The sequence below is a fragment of the Metopolophium dirhodum genome, chromosome 1 (genome assembly GCF_019925205.1).
Source record: "Metopolophium dirhodum isolate CAU chromosome 1, ASM1992520v1, whole genome shotgun sequence".
NCBI lineage: Eukaryota > Metazoa > Arthropoda > Insecta > Hemiptera > Aphididae > Metopolophium > Metopolophium dirhodum.
In genome coordinates this window covers 113,703,521-113,725,224 of record NC_083560.1, presented here as the reverse complement: position 1 = coordinate 113,725,224, position 21,704 = coordinate 113,703,521, and the positions used below count along the sequence as shown (strand labels likewise).

The window sequence follows — 21,704 nt, the reverse complement described above, 5'->3', positions numbered from 1 at the left end:
ACAGGTATATTTATTCATATACGATGAGTTTTCTAAGTTAAAAATATGGGTTAACATAAAAAAAAATAAAAACCTAGAAGTTTTAATATAACAAAACATATTGGAAAACACAAATATTGACTAAAAATAAGTGTCTTTGTAAAAAAATTCACCTTGTACCTATATAATATTAATTTTTTATGCGTATATTATTTCATTATTAAATTTTTTAGGTTATAAAGTTATTAAGACGCATTCCATCTAGTACTCGTAAACCTATATAATATTATGATACATGGATATTATGGAACATTACTATATGGCTAGTATTGGCTATATAGCTTGACGCTTGTCTACAACCACACCTAACTAAATAATGTCTAATATTATTAAAGTCGTGAATGGAAAACAATTTATACGTAAAGGTTTAATTTTTTATTTTTTGTTCGTGTGAAAAATCATAAAATATAATTTATATAAAAATATTATAATATATTAATCAATGTTATAAATATGGAATACTAATTTAACTATAATGGAATAATAAATCAACTATCAAGTAACAAAGAAACGAACATTTTTTCTTTTTACGTGAAACGCATAATAACAAGTCTTTAGTATAATGACAGTTAAAATATTAAATAATTTTGAATAATTTAATGAATTTGAATACCACGATAACTATAATGATGTAATTTTATTGTATTATAGTTATTATTTATTTTAACGTGGTCGTATTAAATAGTTTATAAATTCAATTTTGTCATATTCTACGGACTTTATTTTTATTAAGTTTAAGATCTTACCATTTATTTTATGGATTATAATTAAGCTTATTTGTGAATTATTGTTATGTTTCGTAATATTTTCAACGAGCTGTTACAGTTTAAAGTCTGAAGAGAAAGATAAAAACGTAGAAATGAACAAAGAAGTACAAAAATGTTTTTGCTTCGCCAACCCTCCTCCCTCTTATATTACAAACAACAGCTGATGAAATATAGGTAGTGACGAGCGCTATACTGAAAAGTATAAATTTTACTTCAACAAACGTTATAATGGTTCAATGCATGCTCTAGATATAGTTTTGAAAAATATAAACTACATTATATCTCGTAAAAACGCTCACATATTATAGTCTGTATATTCATCTGTATATTATTATATATTTTATAAAGAATATAATGAAACGTAGGTTTCTATGGCGTTTGTTCTATAAATCATGAAATATATTATGAAGTAGCTACTTATACGTAGGAACCTATAAAGACATAAAGTATCAACATTTTGAGAACTTTGGTTTTAAAAAGAAAATATGAAAAATAATCCATACCTTAATACCTACAAATATAACTATAATAAATATACACCCTACAGTCTACGCTATAATTTCATCTTTATGCATATTTTATATTATATAAGAGTATAAGACTAATAATATATTAAAATGCAATGCAATAATAAACATTATAATACCAATGTTGTTGTATTTAGTTATGCGTGTGTGTGTGCGTTAAGGACTTTAGACCTAGCTACCTAGATCGGCTAGATCTATTTATTAACTTAAAATGTGTATAAATATTAAATATTGACAAATCATTTTATAATTAAATAACAAATATCAAATTTATATAAATTATTATCACTTATTTTTTCCGAAATAAAAGTATTTATATTTATAGTTGTTACAAAGAGATGCAAGTGTTCAATTTAAATAATAATGCAATTACGAGCATACTAGAATCATTAAAATAGACTCGAGCTCATAAAGATATCCAATAACATTCTCTACGAAAATAAACTGAATACCATGACGTTTTCTTTTGATCTCTCATCTCTGTCATTGCGGACTATACGGAGAAATAGAGAATTTTACCTTTTTTAAATTTACTTACTTTTATTTTGTATTATACAATCTAATTTACTTCCCTTTTATTTACAGAAAACATTATTATAATTTATTAGTCATAAAAATATCTATATAGGTAATCAAGTTATATCATCGTCGTGACTCATGAATAATAAATCATAATAATACCTTTATAAAATTTATACAATTTTTTTAGTTATTATATCGGTAGGTACACTGTACATGTATAAAAACAACATTTTTGTATGAATATATGTATTTATATATAAAAAATATCAATGTATGATTTCATTGTGTGTTTAACATTTGTTAAATTGTACACATGTAGTTAGGTAGGTACTAGGTAGATACTACCGAGTACCGATGTACTTACTTGCGAGTCGCGAATGGCGATTATTGGCGAGTACAACTAATTTTATTTTCTGTTTTAGTTTAATACGTTAAGTTAGTATACAGATTGTAAGTACATGGTTACATGTGACTATGTGAGTAATAAGTACTTAATACTTATACAATTATACTAAAAATACTGATTTTTGATTAGAGCCCCTACCTAAATACATTTAATTTATTTTTCATCAATACTAATAATTAATAAATAATATTTAATATTTAGGTACCAGCATGTTAATCACACAACTATAAGCTTTGTCCATTGTTTTATAATATTCATAACTATTCAGGTTGAAAAATGTAGGCAGGTACTTACTAAAGTTATGATTGTATAATGTGTGATAGGTAGGTGTAATAATTGTTTTTTATTCTTCAACTAGGTACATGATTTTTGTTTTAAAACTAGGTGTAACCAGGTGCGCACCCAGAAATTATATTTGAAGGGGGGGGGGGCTTAAAAATGTACTTACTTTCCTTACACACAAGTAAACAATTTTTACACATACGTATTCAACACAACTGTCACAATGGAAAAATCGAACGGACTGAATATTGTCCAAACGAGATTTTCAGGCCACAAGGCATAGACAGTACTATCAAATACTATAGATAGGTATCAATACGGGACAGTCAATGTTAAAATGCTTGCGACATAGGATCCCCCATTCCCCCCAAAATCGTAGTGGTTGCCCATATGAGAATTCCATCGGCGTTGTCGAACCAGTGATAAGGACCTATGATATGTTTGAGAAGGTAGGCCCATACGTTTTCGGGGGGACAAAATGTGTAGCGGTTTTTTAATTTAACTGTCCCGTATTCTTATCTATAGTATTTGGTATTATTATTATCGTATAGTTATCTACCAAAGTCGATCCGACGGAATATCGATGCTAGTACCAATATCTACCTATAAATCTAAAAATAATGTTCAACGAAATAAGCGATCGACGATTGCCACAAACCTTATCACGTACTAATTTAACCATTTATGTAATTATGTGTAGGTACCCAACGTCTACTATATTTGTGACAATATGCTATAATGAATAATTTTATGTAAAACATATTTATTTATTTTTTTTTTTGGGGGGGGAGGGGGTATTGGATGTAACTATAATTTATAATTATTTACACAAACAAAATTAATAAAATTGTTATTTCTAAACATCTTAATATATTATGCTGTTGTTTAGGATGTAATTATTGTTATAGCCAAATTATGATTTTAGGAAACTATCAAATAAATAATAAATGTGTCAATTAAACTAAATTAACAACAAAAAATAAATAAATAATTAAATATATTTATTAAAATAAAATTGTTTATTTGTCATTAACAGGTGAAGAGATTCATATGTTCTATTGAGTTGTTCAATATATCAAATCTTGACAAAATGAAGTTGATTTCTTCTAAAACACTACTTCCACAGGCTTCTGGATCAAAAATTAAGGACTTTATAACATGTACTATATTTCTTCTCTTTTTAATTGGTGGTAAGTACAAAATATGTTTAAATAATTTCCTAATATAAATATTATTGAATAATTTTTTGGTAAATCAATTTTAAAACTTACGTTTATGTATTTTTATTTACCGTGTATTTACAGTTATTATCATTTAGTATGTGCTATACTACTACTATATTATGTAGATAGGTATAATATAAAATAGTCAATGTTTCAACAATTATTATATCATTAAATATTTAATAATATTAAAAAACACTAAAAATTAAACACATTTGATATCCTAATATGTAACCAACTGATGTAGATGCATTAATAGTTATATGCACATTAATTTTATTAATTACCTATACTCTACTGGTATCTTGTAAATTTTGCATTTTTGCTAATTATGATCATCAAAGAAATTACAACCTGTCTCAAATAGTAGGTATCATTTGTCTCAAATTTACAGTTATTCTATTGCAAAATTTTGCAGTGGGTTGTGGGTACTTTAATACTTAAGTTATTTTATAAAAGAGCATAATCACACATAATATTAAATCCAATAGCTTCTTTAATCATTATGGTCTTTGATAATTTAAAATAATTAACTAGGTATCTAAACTTTCATATAACAAATATAAATTTAACCCTTAGAGTTAAGTTAAGTATAAATAGATTTTCCAATGTTGGCTCTAAGTTTTTTATCATATTATTATAGTTCAAATTTTAGTATGTGTTATGGGTAGTTAAAAAAATACATCTCCAATTCAATGTTGTACCTAATTATATTAAAATATATGTACCTACCTAATGTTAATATTATAATAAAATGTGTTTATACCTAATATTATTATGTTAGATTTTTTAGATATTAATTATTATCAATTTATTAATACTTAATAATTTGTTTATGTTGTTGATATCTAATATTATAATCTAATTTTCTTCTGATATTATATTTAATCAGACATAATTCATCAAATTATTATTTTTTATTTGTTTCATATGGGTATAAGTTTATTGTATAATCATATTTATTGAAATTGATTTGGAGTTGTATCTCATAAAATATATCTTAAATAAACAGCTACAAAAGATCAAGGTATAAAAGTCACGCACTTATATATAGTAGTCGTCTAAAGTTTTTAATCTACTTTACACAACTTTTTCTAAACTTTAATTGTATATGGCTCATTAACCTAATTTTTCTGTAACTTTCTCATTCTTTAACATTACCTTTATGTTTCAAAACTATACAATTTTTTGTTACTTATTTAGCACTCTATTCTCTCTCTTTCCTTAAAGGTCTTCTTGAAAACATTTTTCCAACTGCCACTAGGAGGTACCTATATCGTTCATTCGTGCTTCGAAGTTATTGTTATTCATTACATTCCAGCATTCCACTCTACCTAGTCTATAAATTATAATACACTTTTTATTTTTTACTACAGATGAGTTGATGAGTAGATACTATTATATAAAATACATTATTCTAAGCTTAATCTTGTTTTATAATATAATATTTATTTCACTATTTGAGATCTTTAAATAGATTTAGATTGTAACTATTTGTTGTTTATGTAATATATACCTACTCTGATTATTAGTCTTATTGTATTATACACTACAATAAACTGTAATGTACTAATGTATTGTAATTAGGTACCCAATAATTAGTATAATTATCTATTTTATTACCTTAATAATTAAGGTTACAGTAGGCTACAGACAGGCATACATAGGCTACAGTGATATACCTGTCTCTAGAGTTCAATCTAAAAGTTATTATAGCTCAAAAGTATTGAGATAACAATGGCTATATAGCATAATAATCAAATATACATTTGATAAATTAATAATAAATGTGAGATCATGAAATATAAATTGAAAATTGAAAACCAACTAATAATGGAATTATATAATAATAAATATAGCCGTTCCTAAAGGCATTATGGATAACTATGCGACTGAAATACAAAATATTATATAGGTAGGTAGATACTAAGGTACTATATTAAGTTTATTTAATACCTACCTACAGTTGTAAGAAGAGAAAATTGGGAGTTAATTAATGTAGGTAGTTAGTTAAGGCCTCAGGTAGAAATTTAAATAGTGTTGGATCTTTAATAGACAGTTGTTATTACTGGGGATTTTAATAATACATTTTAGGTCAGAAATAACGGAGGCATAATATGATGGTTTAAACAGAGTAGTGGGAGTATTGAGAAGAGACATGTCATCCGAATAATTGATTTTAGATGATGAGTTGGATGCATCATTTTTCGGCATTTCTGGATACATTTCTAATTTTGATGTCTTTTATAGTCTATTTATGTGATTGCCGCCGCTAAGGCGAATTTGGCACTTGACAGGACTTTTGTCTTTGGAACATCGATTTTAAATGTGGTATTCTGCTCACACTTGACGCAGCTGGGACTTTAGGAGCATGATGACTATAATTTGAAGTGTAGGGAAAATAGTCCATAATTTCCATAGTCTTGGGAAAATTGTGGCACTGTCCGACTGTGGTGGACCTGCACTCTTCGATTTATATGGAAATTTTACTTTGATCAAGTGTATAATAATCCCGGTATGTTGAATGCTTCCTTGTTGTTAGTAGGTACTGGGTTCGAGGTCAATGGAAAACAATGGTTGTAGGTGAAAATTATTTTTAATGTTAGCGATGCGTTGGGCAGAGTAACCTAGCTCGGCTGGAGCCTCAGTTATATCGGCGGTGAGAGTGGTGTGGTGCAGATTTCTTATAATACAGTATACGGCCGTAATAGTGATTACACTGATTAGTTAGGTGTGAGGGCTGACGTTAGTCTTCACTACACATGATCTATGATTGACTTTTAATGTTCACGACTATGAGGACGAATAATCAAAAAAGTTATAGTGTTGACTTACATGAAAAATTGTTGGTACCCGTGAGTTGAATCAACGTGTTTTTGAAAACGATGAAATTATTTATTTGTTTTAACAAATATTGGTGAGCACAGGAGTTATCAATTTGCGACTTATTATTACGAACTATTTTTTTTTATTAGATGGGAAAAAAAACGTCAACTAATAGAGCAGCGTAACGGTTTGGGGAACTAAAGATTTTTGAATTTTTATCATTCATTCTTGGAGAAATAGATGTAGCGGATGCCGAATATATGCCATTTTGGGTCACCATAGTCCATAATTTTTTATGGTTCCTTTTGCTACCCAAATACCGTAAAAGTTAAAGGACATTATGCATTTTAGTAGGTATCGATGAACCTTATTAGACTGTATGAAAATGAAACTGATTGTCACTGTTTAAATGGTATCCTTTTCAGTCCTTCCCTTTTCAGCCGTTTCACTTTTCGGTCAAACCAAAAAGTTTAATATTTACTTTATTTTATACATTTAGAAATATATTTAAACATGCTATATAATTGTTGTCATTTATTATTTGATTAATAATATTTAGATAGATAAAATGAAACATTTTATATACCTAAATTACATTTTTAATAATTTTATAATATATTATGTATACAATAAAATAGCTACGTACCTAATACCTATAAATGTGGACAAAATATGAGCATGCTTATAATAACTGTAAAATATATTGATAAAATAATTATTGACAAAAAATATATGTTATTATTATTTATTTATATATACATTATTAGGTACCTATATTATACATTCCATGCAACTTATTTTTAAATAAAATTTGCGTTATTTATAACAGAAAGTAGATACTAAATTTTTTGGTTTGGTCAAAAAGTGAATTGGCAGAAAAGGAAGGGTAAAATTTTGGTCGAAAACGGCCAAATTTAAATTATAGGTATTGACCGAATATACGAAGTGTTTTTTTACAATTAGGTATCTTGTGTAGTTACGTCTTCGACACTGCAGTCTGGTTTGACGTAAGTAATTCTGTAAAAATACTTTGTATTCCCATGTACAATATAACAGTAACAATAATAATAATATAATATATCGCACTGTTTTATGTTTATTTGAAAATCAGAAGTCAGCATTAACGACCACAACTCTCTATTGACTACGCGTACTTATATAAAGACCCCTCTATCGGCAGATGATTAAGAGCTGCTACATACATAATATAAAGTACTGGCAATAAAACAGCCCCTCGGGGACTCCGCCCAGTAGAGGGATCTCTGCAATAGTCATATTGTCAATACGAACAATTTAAACACCCGTTTTCTAGATGTGACTCAAATGTTTTATTTTATGCTAAACTCATTGCGTTGTGTAGTGTGTACAGTGTAGGTACACGTTCAGAGTGAACACTATAAAATAGTGTGGATTTTTTACAATGTTTTCAAGAGTTACTGGGAAAAGTTACGATTTAAGTTTAAAATAAATTTACATTTCAACCTTTTTGAAATAGGTTGTATGTAACTTTTTATGAATAATTTATTTTAAAAACGATTAATTTTTGCAAATCACATGTGATTTACTTTTACTGTTAATAGTGTTTATAGTTGCATGTAAAAATATTACAATATTTTACTACGTTTAACGACTCGGCAGGGTCGCTCTAAGTAAAAAAAGAAAAGAGCACCTTAAAATGCACACATAGGCAAAAACTTGCCGGATCAAATGATATAAACGATTTATGAAAAAAAATTCTTAAAGCATAACAAATTTGTAGTTAAATAATGAAGTTTGAAAATATAATTATCTAATTGAAAGTTTCACGTAGATTTGAATGCTGTATTTTAGATTCTGAGTAGATCGAGGAAGCTAGTGGTTTTACAATGGTGTTTATTTTTTTTTTTTTTTTATATATCCTGTATACAAAATTTCTACAAGAAGGAGTGCTTCAATTTCAACATATAGTCACTTATCTTTTAGCAAATTTGATCAAGATAGTACTTTAAAGAGGTCATTTTTCGATGTTCTCAATAGTTAATTAATACCACGGGAAAAACTACTGACAAATTACGAAAAACAGCTTAAAATGGGATTTTAATTTCTAACGCTTTGTTTATCACCGTAGCAACAAATAAAAAATTATAGTATTACTATATTAATTTAACTTAAAGGTTATAATAAATAATAAAAATTAAAAAAATCCAGACTGATAAACCGTCTCCGCTCAGAATCGTTTTTCTTATACAATGATATTACATCATTGAATTCAAGTTTAATACAATCCATTATACATTGACTCACTTGTAACCTACTGTACAACAGAGCGACATCCACTTATCCGCCTTTTTTCCAAATCATTTTGAACAATATCAACAGAGTTTTTTAACAAAGCCAATTTAACTAGAAATATTATTGTAGCGTATTTTCAACATTTTATTAGATAATATTCCCCGTGATCGGCATTACAATGCAATGCATTATCCGGCACCAATGGCAAATAATATAAAAAATAATATTAATTTCTACTATTACTTTTATAATCTGCAACCAATATAAACTTATTTTTAAAAAAAAAGGAAAAATAAATATCATTGTAAAACCAATATCATGTTACCGAAATAATAAGGTATTAACAAAAAATGAGTCATATCTAAAACACTCCACCAAACTCTGTGTTAAAAAACACTAAGTAAAAAAAAACAGCTCTAAAAGTTGTGATAGTATTGTATAGCTACGTCTTTGAACCATACAATATATAGTTTATGTTAAAATAGTCTGCTAAATAATTTAACTTAGATTTGTGACTTAATTTAAAACTTTAAAAATACTATAGGTAGCGTAATGAGTGCATAATAATATAGTCTACTATCAATGAAATATGCGATGTATATTACTAATCAAGTGTTTTAAAGTCGCCGAGCTAACTTAAATTATTTAGCTGACTATTTTAACATAAATGATATCTATAATTGAAAAACTTAGCTATAAAAAATATCACAACTTTTAGAGCCATTTTTTTTTTTACTTAGCGTTTTTCTACACAGAGTTTGGCGGAGTGTTTTGTTGGGTATATAATACATAGTATAGTATATAGTAGGTTACATTTAAATATCTAAAATTCTAAAATATCGTTTATAACTATGAAGTAAATAACATTCATACTCACCAGTTGGTTGATGTACGATGTACCTTCCCACATTACTTATTCGTTATTTGTTATCCATACAAGTTTATGTAGGTAGTCATATAAATTGTATTTTTATTTTGTATCGTCTATCTGAAGCATTGATTAAAATATTACCTATACACAAATACGTGGTTGTGGTACTTTAAGCTCTGAATGGTGAGTCCATGGTATGCTTTCATCTAAAATGTGATTTTGTAATTTCTAAATTATGATAATGCGAAATGAAAACAGAATTTTAGATAACCCGTTTTTTAATAAATGTTTTTATTTATAAATATTAACTTATAAATAAGAAGTACGAAGTACATATTAATTATTATATTAAAGCTTATTATTTATTTTTTTTTTTTTTGATGTTGTATTAGGAAATTTGGTTGATATTTGGTTGGATACAATTTACTGTACCTAATCGTTGAATATGGTAAGGTTCATATAGGTTACGTGAATTGACACTACTTTTGTATGTATAGATTATGCATAGATTACATAATACAACACATGTAAAATAAATTAAAAATATATGAACTATTTTGTTAAAATACTTGTATTAAACCTTTACTTTATATAATTGATAGTTATAATTAGAAAAATATTGTTTTAAATAGATATGACGGATAGGTGGTATGATGCAGATTTAATACTTTTTTTAAAGTAAGCACATCATCTGAAATTTGCTGAAGCTTTAATGAGTTATAGTAACTTGAAAACCAAAAACTCGGACGTTCATGAAGTTGGCCCCCCTACTATGTCCAATCGACTTCGAACCAATTTCAAAATATAATAACCTTATAGTAACTACTTGTAACCGACATCAAACAATTTATAACCAAACAGTATCCGAAAACACTACATTTTAATTTCGGTGGGCTAACTTCACGCAGTCCCCCGACATTATCCTATCGAATCCTCGGACCTATCCCCAAATTTAGTAAGGTTTTAGTAACTAATTGTAACTGACATCAAACAAATTGTAATTTAATAATTTTGTTTCTTATTTCACTAACCTATTCACACCGACACCGTACTACGGAACGCCAGTACTGACTTTAAAGCTACCTAATATCAATAATTTTATTATATTATTACTAGCTGGTCCTGCGCACTTCGTTGTCCGTAAAAACTACAACTTAAAAAAAAATTGTGATTGTTCAACTCCTTTTGGGTAAAACGCAGCCTCTCTGTTAGGCGATCTGACTACATCGGATCGTGGACAATGTGTGACAGCATGTCAAGTAGACAATGTGCGAAAATTTTATTTGATGCATGCTTAGTGCTTACACCCAATCTGCCCGATTAACCAATGGCGACCAAATAATAAATACTAATTTCTACTTATTATTTCTCCTATAGCCAATAGCAACTATTTCCACCGTAAATCTCAAGATCCCCGTTTGAACACCTTCCCGGGGTGGACCTAGAAGGGTGAAAAATACTTAATGACCTATTCTCATACCTACAAAATATGCAAAAAAAATCTCATTAAAATCGGTCGATGCGTTTCGGAAGAGTGGTCCTAACACCTTGACACATGATTTTTATAAACTCGAAACTAAATATTATAAAAAAGTAAAAAAACATATATATTATTTTAATGATTAATAATAAAATAAATGCATTATTTTTGTCAACAATTATGTCATACTGTGTAATAATATGTTTACGACGGATCGACGTCAAACATTGGGTACCTACTACCAACTACCAGATAAAGCTGCAGTGGGTAGTTAGAAATCGCGAAAAATTATTATTATCATTCGAGTCCTTCGAGTCCTTCGAGTCTCGACGTCGCGAAAAGGGTACCGACGAAATAGTCGAATAACTACTTATACTTGATATACTTATACTTGTACTTGATACATGATAATCGAATATATTATAGATACCCACTTATTTTGGTGTAAATTACAAACACTATTTTCGACTAGGTACCTACCTATGATGGTGCAAATTACAAACTTCCATAATTATTATTTATTGATATATTATACAGATACATTGTATGACCCACATAGCAAAATTGTATTTTCGAAATATTGTGGAAATATTGTTAATACAAATTAAATCAGTCATTTTAACTTTGAAATGGGGAATGACCGCTACTGGGTAATTCCGGTCAGTGGACAGTGGCATATCTCATAAAATATGATACCTATAGCTAAAATTTAGATTTTCACGTTATTTGATAATTTTTGTTATCAAAACCTAAATATCGACCTAATAATCAGGGCCTGGATCATTAATATGAATGGCGGCCTGGAGTGCTACTTGGTTTATAGCACCCTGGGCCGGTCCCTTGGATGGGGGTATTACCGGCCAAATATGATGCGGTAACGGCGGCCTTGTATTTGTTTATTATAATAATAATTTTTATAAACACAACAAACTAAAATTTCTTATATACTTTTGTAATACTTAGTATTAATAAATCTCTGTACTGATAACATATTATTTTGATCATAATTTAAAATTTGTAGTATTTTTAGAAATATATATCTATATCCTATACTTTTATGTGTGAATGGTAACCACTGTATTATGGGTCATCGGCTTATTTTAGAAAAAAAATATTGCACATAACTAAAAATGTGAAACATATAATATTATGTAGTAGCTAATAAGATTATAGTTAATATATATAATTATAGAAATAGTAAAATATTACGCACGTGAAGTTGGCCCTCTCACACGATTTTTATTACCAGAGATACACGAATTCCCACTTAGGTGGCCGCCGCGCCATTTCCCTATCTTCCCATACCTTTTAGCGTGAACCCACTGTATACTGATCAGCTAAATGCCTAAATAGTAAATAGATTTGGTAATTGGCATATTATCCAAACTATTTAACTAAGCAAGTAGTTTTTTTTAATGATATATAGGTACTTTATATTAAATTGTAAATAGTTTTATCCTATACATTTTCAGTACCAAGGCTATGTTGTATAAATATCTATACAAGTAAAACATTATCATTTATCACTATTATGTAAATAAAATAAATACATTTTTCATTTAATAATGAAATTATTTATTTTTTTAATTAGATACTTGAAAGTTGTTCTAATGATTTTCAATGTTTTTACAGATGTCAAAACTATGACTCACATCTTGAGGCATCATCAGCAAAGAGACAATACTGGGCTGAGTACTTTAAGCCCTATAGAGCAATTAACTTGGCCTCATTCAGATGTGAAGTTACCATGCGGAATTTTACCCGCTTTAAATGTTACGTCCAATTGGTTACAAATGAAACTAAAGTGAGTATATTCTTGCAATATACTACACAAACTCACAATTAAATGCAAACACAAACATTTACATAAGCACTTAGGGTTTAAAGAAACGTATTTAATTTTAACTAGGAGCTCCCTAGTTCCTAAATATACATTTATGATGATATAGTACATTATTATAGATTTAGGACATAATCTTATTATAAATTACATTATGTAAATCAATAAGTAATTTTATTCAGTAAAATCAATAGAATTTTCTGCGTTTTAAAATGTTCTATTAAAACTGTACATCCTGATATCTAACAATGTATAAAATTAGCATGCATCAAACAATATTAATAATATTGTAAGCTACGATTATGCTATGAATAACCTACACGTTATGTTAAGTCATTCTAATAAGCTATGTATATTTATCGGAATTTAGTACAATACATTATTATAGAACTATTATTATAAAATTAATTTATTCGATACATAGATTAATTTATTATTAATAGCTAATACCTATCACGTTGACCGTCATGAGATCTAAAATATGATCTTTAAATACTTTAACCTGGTTACCAAATATATTTTCGTAGGCTTACGAACATTTATTTTTGGAAAAAATGTCTACCGATTTTTTAAGAAGTTTTTACAGCTTTAAATAAATTAAGTTGAGCTCTCAGAATTTGTCTAGTAGTATGTCATTATCTGAAAAATGTTTTAATTTATACGATTAAGGTGAGATCTCAAATTAAATATCACCCCAAAAAAGTAGGTAGGTAAGTATGTAGTTCATACAAGAACCAAGTTAGATTAAATCTCAACTATTTATTTTATAATAAAAATAAAAAATCCTATACAACCATTTGAACCATTTGATACATTTTCATAAATCTTGACATCTATAATTGTTAAAATGTGACATAACAATAAAATTAATACATTTTCAATTCCAATTAAAGTGCTTGTCGATTTTGAGTGCAAAAATAGTGATGAGAAATGATAAAATATTTTAATGTTTAAATAAGTTATTTTGTAAACATTAAAGTTAAGTAGGTATGTATATATAAAATTATGTATACAACCCAATAATTTATTAGTGATTTGCATTATTAAATTGGTATATTATGGCTTGAAATTCAAAAATCATAAAAAAAACAACAATGGAAATTTCTGATCAAAGTAAAACTATTGACATCTGAGACAGTGATACCAATTTGGTAGTAAAATTAGTTTTAAATAATGTTATTGACGTTATTGTAAATGAGATCTCATGACCAATGTTTAATAATTTGTCGAATTTTAGAATAAGAATACAAGATCTCGTGGACAATTTAATTAACATTGTTAAATACATATCTACGTTTTGGCGGTCAACGTGGAACCAATTCACTATATTTCCACTACAGTTTATTAAATTATTGATCTTACAGTATATTTATTTTATTTTTTAAATAATTATATTATAGTAACAGATTAATTTGACTGTACCTAATATTATTGTTGTTAAATAAAAATGTGATAGTAAATACTTTTAAAGGAAAACCGGCAATTAAATAATAAGTTTACTATTAGGTACCTAACTAAATAACTATTTAATAATCTAAAAATGTGTATAATAAATAAAATTAATTTGTTTAAATTATAATAGATGGCTGCACAATGGGAAGAACGTTGATCTTGGACATCGTTATAACCTAAACCATAACACAGGAGTTTTAGTTATTAATAATATAAGGCTAGATGATAATGGGATATGGCAATGCGTAAACGAAAAACAATTAGCTAGAGCAATAAATTTAGTAGTTTTAGGTATTTTATTTTTATATAATAATAAAAATAATAATTATAGTGTTAAAAATAATGATTTATCTTTTCGTTCTAGAAATTCCAAAAGAACCCTACTTATTAATTGACGGGCACCGTTTAGACCCTGGAAATTTATTTGTACCAGTAAAAGAAAACATGGATTTAAGTATAGAGTGTGTGGTTGAAGGTGGTAATCCAATGCCATCCTTACATTGGTTACTATTTCCAAGTAATTCAAATTTAGAAAATGAAGCCATGTCTTCAGGATTACTGCAATCTAACGAATCGTATCAAGAAAAAGACATTAGTCGTAGTTCGGCTAAAATTCAAAGAGTTCTTAGAGCTCATCACAATGCTACTGTGGCGTGTATAGTTACACATGTTACTCTTGCAAACCCCTTGAACACTACTATTCTTCTTGATGTTCAATGTAAGTTGATTTTTAAAATCAATACTTAATAATATACATTTACCGATAGCAGTGTCGTAATTACAGAGTTTAATAAGAGTGACTCCTAGAATTAATTTTTAGTGGCTCTACGTAATTTTGAATTATTATTTGATGCTGAAGCTACGCAAAGTAGAAAATTTATTACATTATTTTTCGTAAGAACATTGTATTACTAACGTTTTATTAGAGTATACCTATAATCTAATAACATTCAAATATTTTAAATGACACCATGTAAAAAACTGGCAGGATCATATTATCTACCGACAAAGCAAAACATTAATTGACGTACTTAAATAATATTATGTGCAAATAATTCTCTCATCCCTATCAAAGCACTAATTACGTCACTGCGGGTAGTGTAAAGGTAGCTTATTTTGTATTTAACCACAAATATTAAGGATACTTCTGATAAAAACGTCTCTTATATTTGAGGCGTTAGAACCATATTGGCCCAACCCTAAAAAAAATTATTCCACTAGATAGCAGCACATAATTGTTTAGGCGACTAACTTGACATTATGTAATTTCAAAACTTTAAATACCCGTCCTTCACAGTTACACCTAAGTGGGTTAGGCCGATATGGTTCTACACACCTCATTTTTGGTTCAACAATGTTTTAAAATTTACTTTTCGTATTTATAGATACTCCCTCTTTTGGAATTAGTAGAATTCCTGGATTTGGAATACCTATTAAAGAAAGTATTTCAGTATCTCTTAAATGCGATGTTGATTCAAACCCACCGTCATCTCCTGTCTGGCAAAAAGGTACCTACGTTGATTACGATTTTTAAAATACAATTTATCTCATGTTTTACTATGTTTGTATTAGATGATAGTGCACCGCCTGTTCTCCAAACTGATGATGGTTTTTTAAACTTTACGTCAATACGAAGAAATCATAGTGGCTGGTATAAATGTACTAGCAGACATTTGTTATCTGAATATTCTTCAATTGGTTATTTTTTAAATGTTAGATGTGAGTAATGCATTATAAGTATAATTTTAATTTAAAATCTAACTACTTGCACTTCGTTATATTTTAGACAATTTAAATGATCTTGATACAGTGCGCAAGGAGTTAATCGAAGAAGACAACTCTGGTTCCTCTGAATCTGTTGAGGTCACTGTTGGTGGCGAAGTTCAATTAGAATGTCCATCAGGACCTAGTGCGGCAATACCATGTTGGGCTAAAACTGGCAATGATAATGACCTACAACCAATAGGGCCAAGTAGTAATCTTCATATAGATCAAGTTTTATATCAAGAGGCCGGTGAATATAAATGTATTGTGGGCAGTAAAAATGAAAATCTAGAAAAACTCAGGGTGTATACACTTCATTTGAATGTTGTCGGTAAGTTATTTATTTGTATTCATGTATTAGGATTTAGAATAACAAATAAGTTATTAATAGGAATACGTTTTTAATTTAATAGCTGTTAGTAATATTGGTTATTGTCTAAACATTTACACGAATAACTCAAGTTATTAATTTCCAGGCGGTCCAGTGATATATACTGAAAACAGAACAATTGTTGCGCACGAAGGAAACGACACCCGATTATCAGCTGAGTTTTGTTCTAATCCAATGGTAAACAAAGTTTTTTGGATAGCGAGTGATAGAGTTATTCGACCAGGAACCGCCGTAGGACAGATTACAGCTCATAACATAACCGTAAGTATAATAAAAACATTGTTTTTGATTGAATATTGAAAATTTTTTGCCAAATTTTTATTTTGTTTTATATAAATCAAAAATCAGATAGGTAGGTACCTATTACTTATAGCAGTCATAGGCACTAAACATTATATTTTGTTTCATTGAACATTTTGATAAGATTGGAAATTTTAATTTATTAATTCGTTTACCGTTTGAATCAATAGTCTGGACCTGGGGAGTCTACATTTTTCTATATTGTGCGGATTTATGCTATATAATATAAACAAATTGAAATGTTCAAATGTGCCGTAATTCGTAAAAGCTAATACGTTTACCTAATTTACAATCATAATAATATAATAGGTACAAATATTTCTATTTGTTAACATAAGTTCAGATTATTAATGTTTTTTACATTTAATTTTAATTTTAATTGTACTATAAAATTATAATAAAATCAAGTTTAAAATAATTACAATTTTTATAAATGAAAAAATGTCATACTGCCTTTGAACACTTGGGTAATTAAGGAGATTGATACTGACCGTGTATAAGGAGTTAAATACAGTGAAACCCCGATAAGTCGAAATAAATTCCGTTCCCTTGCCTAATCTAACCTAACCTTAGTAAGTCAAAAACCTCAAAAAGTCGAAAAAATTTGATTTCCCTTGAATATTGACTTATCGAGGTTCGATTGTATATGCAATTTTGCGTGCGGGTCATGTAAATGAGTGCTAGGTAAGTGATCATTAGGTATAAAAAAAATAGTGTAACTGACTGTGTGTAAAATAAATAGCGGAGCATTCCCGCATGTGCACGCACATGTCAATAACGCACTCGACGAATATTATTTATTTTGTTTTTTGGTCAAGAGACAAAGGTACTTATCAATCTTTTGACATATCTATTTATTCAATGACATTTCTGAAAACACATTATTTGGTTCATCATAAAATATACTTAAAAATGGCTTTCTTACGTTTGTAAATTAATTTTTCCATTATAATATTTTCAAATTTAAAAATTCTTAATACTCAAAGTTTAAAAATCCAATTTTTAAGGATAAAGAGATTAGTATTAAAAAAGTTTAAGTTGTTTTCAAGTAAACTTCGTGACGAATTCAAATATGTTTTTAGAAGTTGTATCTGATGACTATGATAGACGGTACCGCTGGGGCGCTGGCATAAGGTTGATCTATTTTGGTAGAAAATACAGATGGGATCGAATCTCCTTAAATTATATTGAAGACTTAGTTGAAAATAACTTAAGCACGAATGGCACATTCAATAATATTGAATCTGCCATAAAAAACACGCTTGCTGCAGGTTAGGTGTCCCAGACTTTAGACGAAACTTTAAGAGTAACTATGTGAGCCGTGAGATAGGTCAGTTTTCTGAAACCCAGTCTGGGCCAGTCAAAAAAATGTAACTAGGAACTAGGAATCTTTACACCCGGGTCCCGGGGAAAAAATACGCCTTCGGTCAATATATGCGCTAATTAAAATTTACTGCATGCGGCCCACAAGTAATTTTCAAAAATAATATTTGGCCCTTTCCAAAATCCTAGTGGGGACTCTATAATATTATAAGTTGGTACATATTGTCATATTATAATCGTAAACTTATTCAAACTATAGGCACAGTGTTTTATTGTATTCTACAGGTTCTACAAAGTCTTTACTCTATATTATACCTGCTTTCCATGACTTCAATATGATATTAATTTGTATGTAAGGACAACTTCGGTAATCCGACTATTTTGAAAACAGATGACTGTCAGATTAAATAAGTTTAATATTATAAACAAATTTAAAATTAAGTTAATGTTGTGTTAATATTATCTATATAATTATTAATTGATTGGAAACATAAAAATATTTTCAAAAGATTTCAAAAAATGAATTGTGTAGTGAATGTATTAAATGTTAAAACTTAGCAATGGTTTTCGTAGTACAGTATTTTTTCGTTTCAACATTTTCAGCCGATATTCAAGGTTTTTCGTTATTTTTTTTAACAATACTGAAAACAAAAGATAGCTAGAATACCGAGATTGTATTACATTATGCTCTATGACAATTAATTAAATATTATTGCATGTTTTAGTCATCAACATCTTCTTACTGCCAAGTAGCTACTCTCACAATACAATCGGTAACGCCAGTGCACAGTGGAGAGTATAATTTGATCGTCGGTTCCGGTAAAACATTAGTAGAAGCTACAGTCATATTGAGTGTGACAAAGAGTACACGAAACAGAGAGCCCGTCCAAACATCTAGTTCACATTCAGTTTGCTCAAAAATGTTTGATAATTACTTAATTATGTGTTTAGTTACGTCAATTTTTACGCATTTAAAACATTAATAATAAATTATTATTTACCTATATGTTATACATTATATTATGAAAAAAAAGAAAAAAGAACAAATTGTATAGAAGTTCTTATTGTTGTATAATTGTTGATTAATAATGCATGTCACACGGATATGCGATTTAGGAAAAATATTTATATAAATATGTACTATTTAATAAAAATATTTTGAAAACAAAAAAATGTTTGACACCAAGATAAATAAAGATCCGTCTAATATAGAAAACTGTAGAAACGCAAATTAAATAATAAATTATTTTATATTCCTAAAATAAAAGTGATTAGAAAAATGTTTGAAATCTATATTATACATTGTCAGCATTTGCCACATACCTTTATATAAACGTGTTTTGTGATAGTATAAATGTATAATATACAAAATAATATCATCTTATTTTTACTTCCTTGATGTTATATCGTGGGTAGAATAATTATTTCCTAACCTAATATACCTGCCTAAATATTGGTATCGCATGAACAAAAGTTGTGTAGTGTGTACTATAAAGTACGCCGCTGCGACGCTATTAATTAAGGCGGCTCTAATAAACGATTGGATTTTTCATGCATTTATACCTATAAGCTGGCAAAAAAAAAACATAGTTCTAGTAGTACAATTTTAATTTTGAATACTAATTTGAATTCGTTAGCCTCTTTTCTATGTTTTGTGGGAAAAACGTATTCATTTTTTGTCTTATTAGCACTTTAGAGTGCAAGTTAATTTTGAGATATTAAGTTAAGTAATTTGGAACTGTAAACTATCCAAAATGTCCAAACTCTGTTTCCTACAAATCATAGAAAAGAGGCTGACGAATTCAAATTATTTTTAAAAATTTAAATTGAATTACTAGAAGTATGTACATTTTTGACAGCTTATTAGCATTATTCACTGTCACGAGTGTACAAAAATATTTTTCGGTGTGCTTTTGTTGACTTGTGCATGCTCGTACGTGTGGTATGGAACTTATCGCCTCAGCCGGGTGATATGAAATCTATTGTTATCGAGTTCAAATTTCTTCGAAATTCTAATTTTATATTTTACACATATAGGACCAAACTCACATTAATAACCATTTACAACTAACACAAAGATTACGGGTGGCTACAAAAAAATAAGAAATTGCCTGAATTGTTCCACTTAAAGGAGCCACCAAATAAAAAAAAATTTTCTTTAAATGTTAAATTATTGTAGCTATGACTATATAAAAAAATTTGGTGTAAATCCGATGGAAAAAAATGATTAATTTAAGAGATATTAAGAAAATATGTAGAATAGCAATGTGACGTCATTGGGCCCAGCTCATCGTAATTCCGTATCTTATACGTGTAAAAGTTCCTGGCTTCACGCAACAGTTTACCAATCAAAAAATTTTATTTTTGAAATTTAGTTTATGTATAATATTATGTGTGACATAACAATTGTACAAACAATTTACAATTTTAAAATACTCATTACTCGCTTTAAAATTAAAATATAATAAAAATCCCATGACATTGTCTAGATAATAATCTTATCTTTAAATTTTGTAAGAGGTTAATTTACTCTAATTTTTAAACTAACGGTGCTTCAAGTGTCCTCTGCTAAGCATACAATTTTCTATGTTACGCACTTTTAAGACGGACACAACATATGCGGTGAGGCGATATAAGTATCAGAATTTCAATATAACGTTTAGCTTTTTAAATATTAATACATTTTAAAAGTTATATTTTTGTTAAACGGCGTGTGACGCGTCATGGCCATTTAAGTATGAAATAAAAATTCAAAAATATCATTTAAGATATTTAATAAACTAAACGTTATATTGAAATGCTGATACTTGTATCATCTTTAAGACTTAAACAAATAAAACCACTCATTTATATGTAAATTAAATTTCAAAAATAAAATGTACAGGTTGGTAAATCGTTGTGTGAAGCGAGGAACTTACACGTATAAGATAGGCAATTACGATGAAGCCCGGTCTAATTACGACACTCGTCTTTTTTCAATTACCTACTCATAACTTAATGAATAATGTGAGTAGAAACGTAAAACCTATACCATTATTTTAAGAATTAAACATTATTTCAAATTAAAAAAACTTAATTTTTGTGTTTAGTGCTCCTTAAGAGTCACTAAGTACCACCTTAATAGTAGAATATACCCAAGCCGGATTGGTAGGGACACATGTCCCGTGTTGAGTAAGTTAATTTTAAAAAGTAATTATGTTACTTTACTCGTTGCTTAGAGATTAATATAATAAAGATACTTTTTTTAATTTCTTAGCAATTATTGTCCAACAATCAATGTAACTATAATTAATAAACCTATATAAATATATACAAATAAAAATATGTACAGTTAATACATAAGCATATAACAATAATATAACAATATTATTACTATTGTAACTATTAAAAAATAGTACTGCCTAGGTAAGTACCTGAATG

The 21,704-nt window shown here is 28.1% G+C and overlaps 1 protein-coding gene across 2 annotated transcripts in view; it reads left to right on the top strand.

Moving 5' to 3' along the window:
* LOC132936084 (CD166 antigen) overlaps positions 1-19,580 on the top strand; it is a 31,468-nt gene extending 11,888 nt beyond the window's left edge. The window contains exons 2-10 of one of the 2 annotated variants that reach the window (XM_061002765.1): positions 3,580-3,733; positions 12,847-13,018; positions 14,637-14,797; positions 14,871-15,224; positions 15,892-16,014; positions 16,079-16,225; positions 16,317-16,601; positions 16,747-16,922; positions 19,010-19,580. In XM_061002765.1, the coding sequence (XP_060858748.1) occupies positions 3,634-3,733; positions 12,847-13,018; positions 14,637-14,797; positions 14,871-15,224; positions 15,892-16,014; positions 16,079-16,225; positions 16,317-16,601; positions 16,747-16,922; positions 19,010-19,267 (1,776 nt within the window). In that variant the 5' untranslated portion in view covers positions 3,580-3,633 and the 3' untranslated portion in view covers positions 19,268-19,580. Of the gene's footprint in view, positions 1-3,579; positions 3,734-12,846; positions 13,019-14,636; positions 14,798-14,870; positions 15,225-15,891; positions 16,015-16,078; positions 16,226-16,292; positions 16,602-16,746; positions 16,923-19,009 lie in introns of both variants that reach the window. The other variant, XM_061002764.1, reaches the window with a different exon arrangement.
* Positions 19,581-21,704: the final 2,124 nt, after the last annotated feature.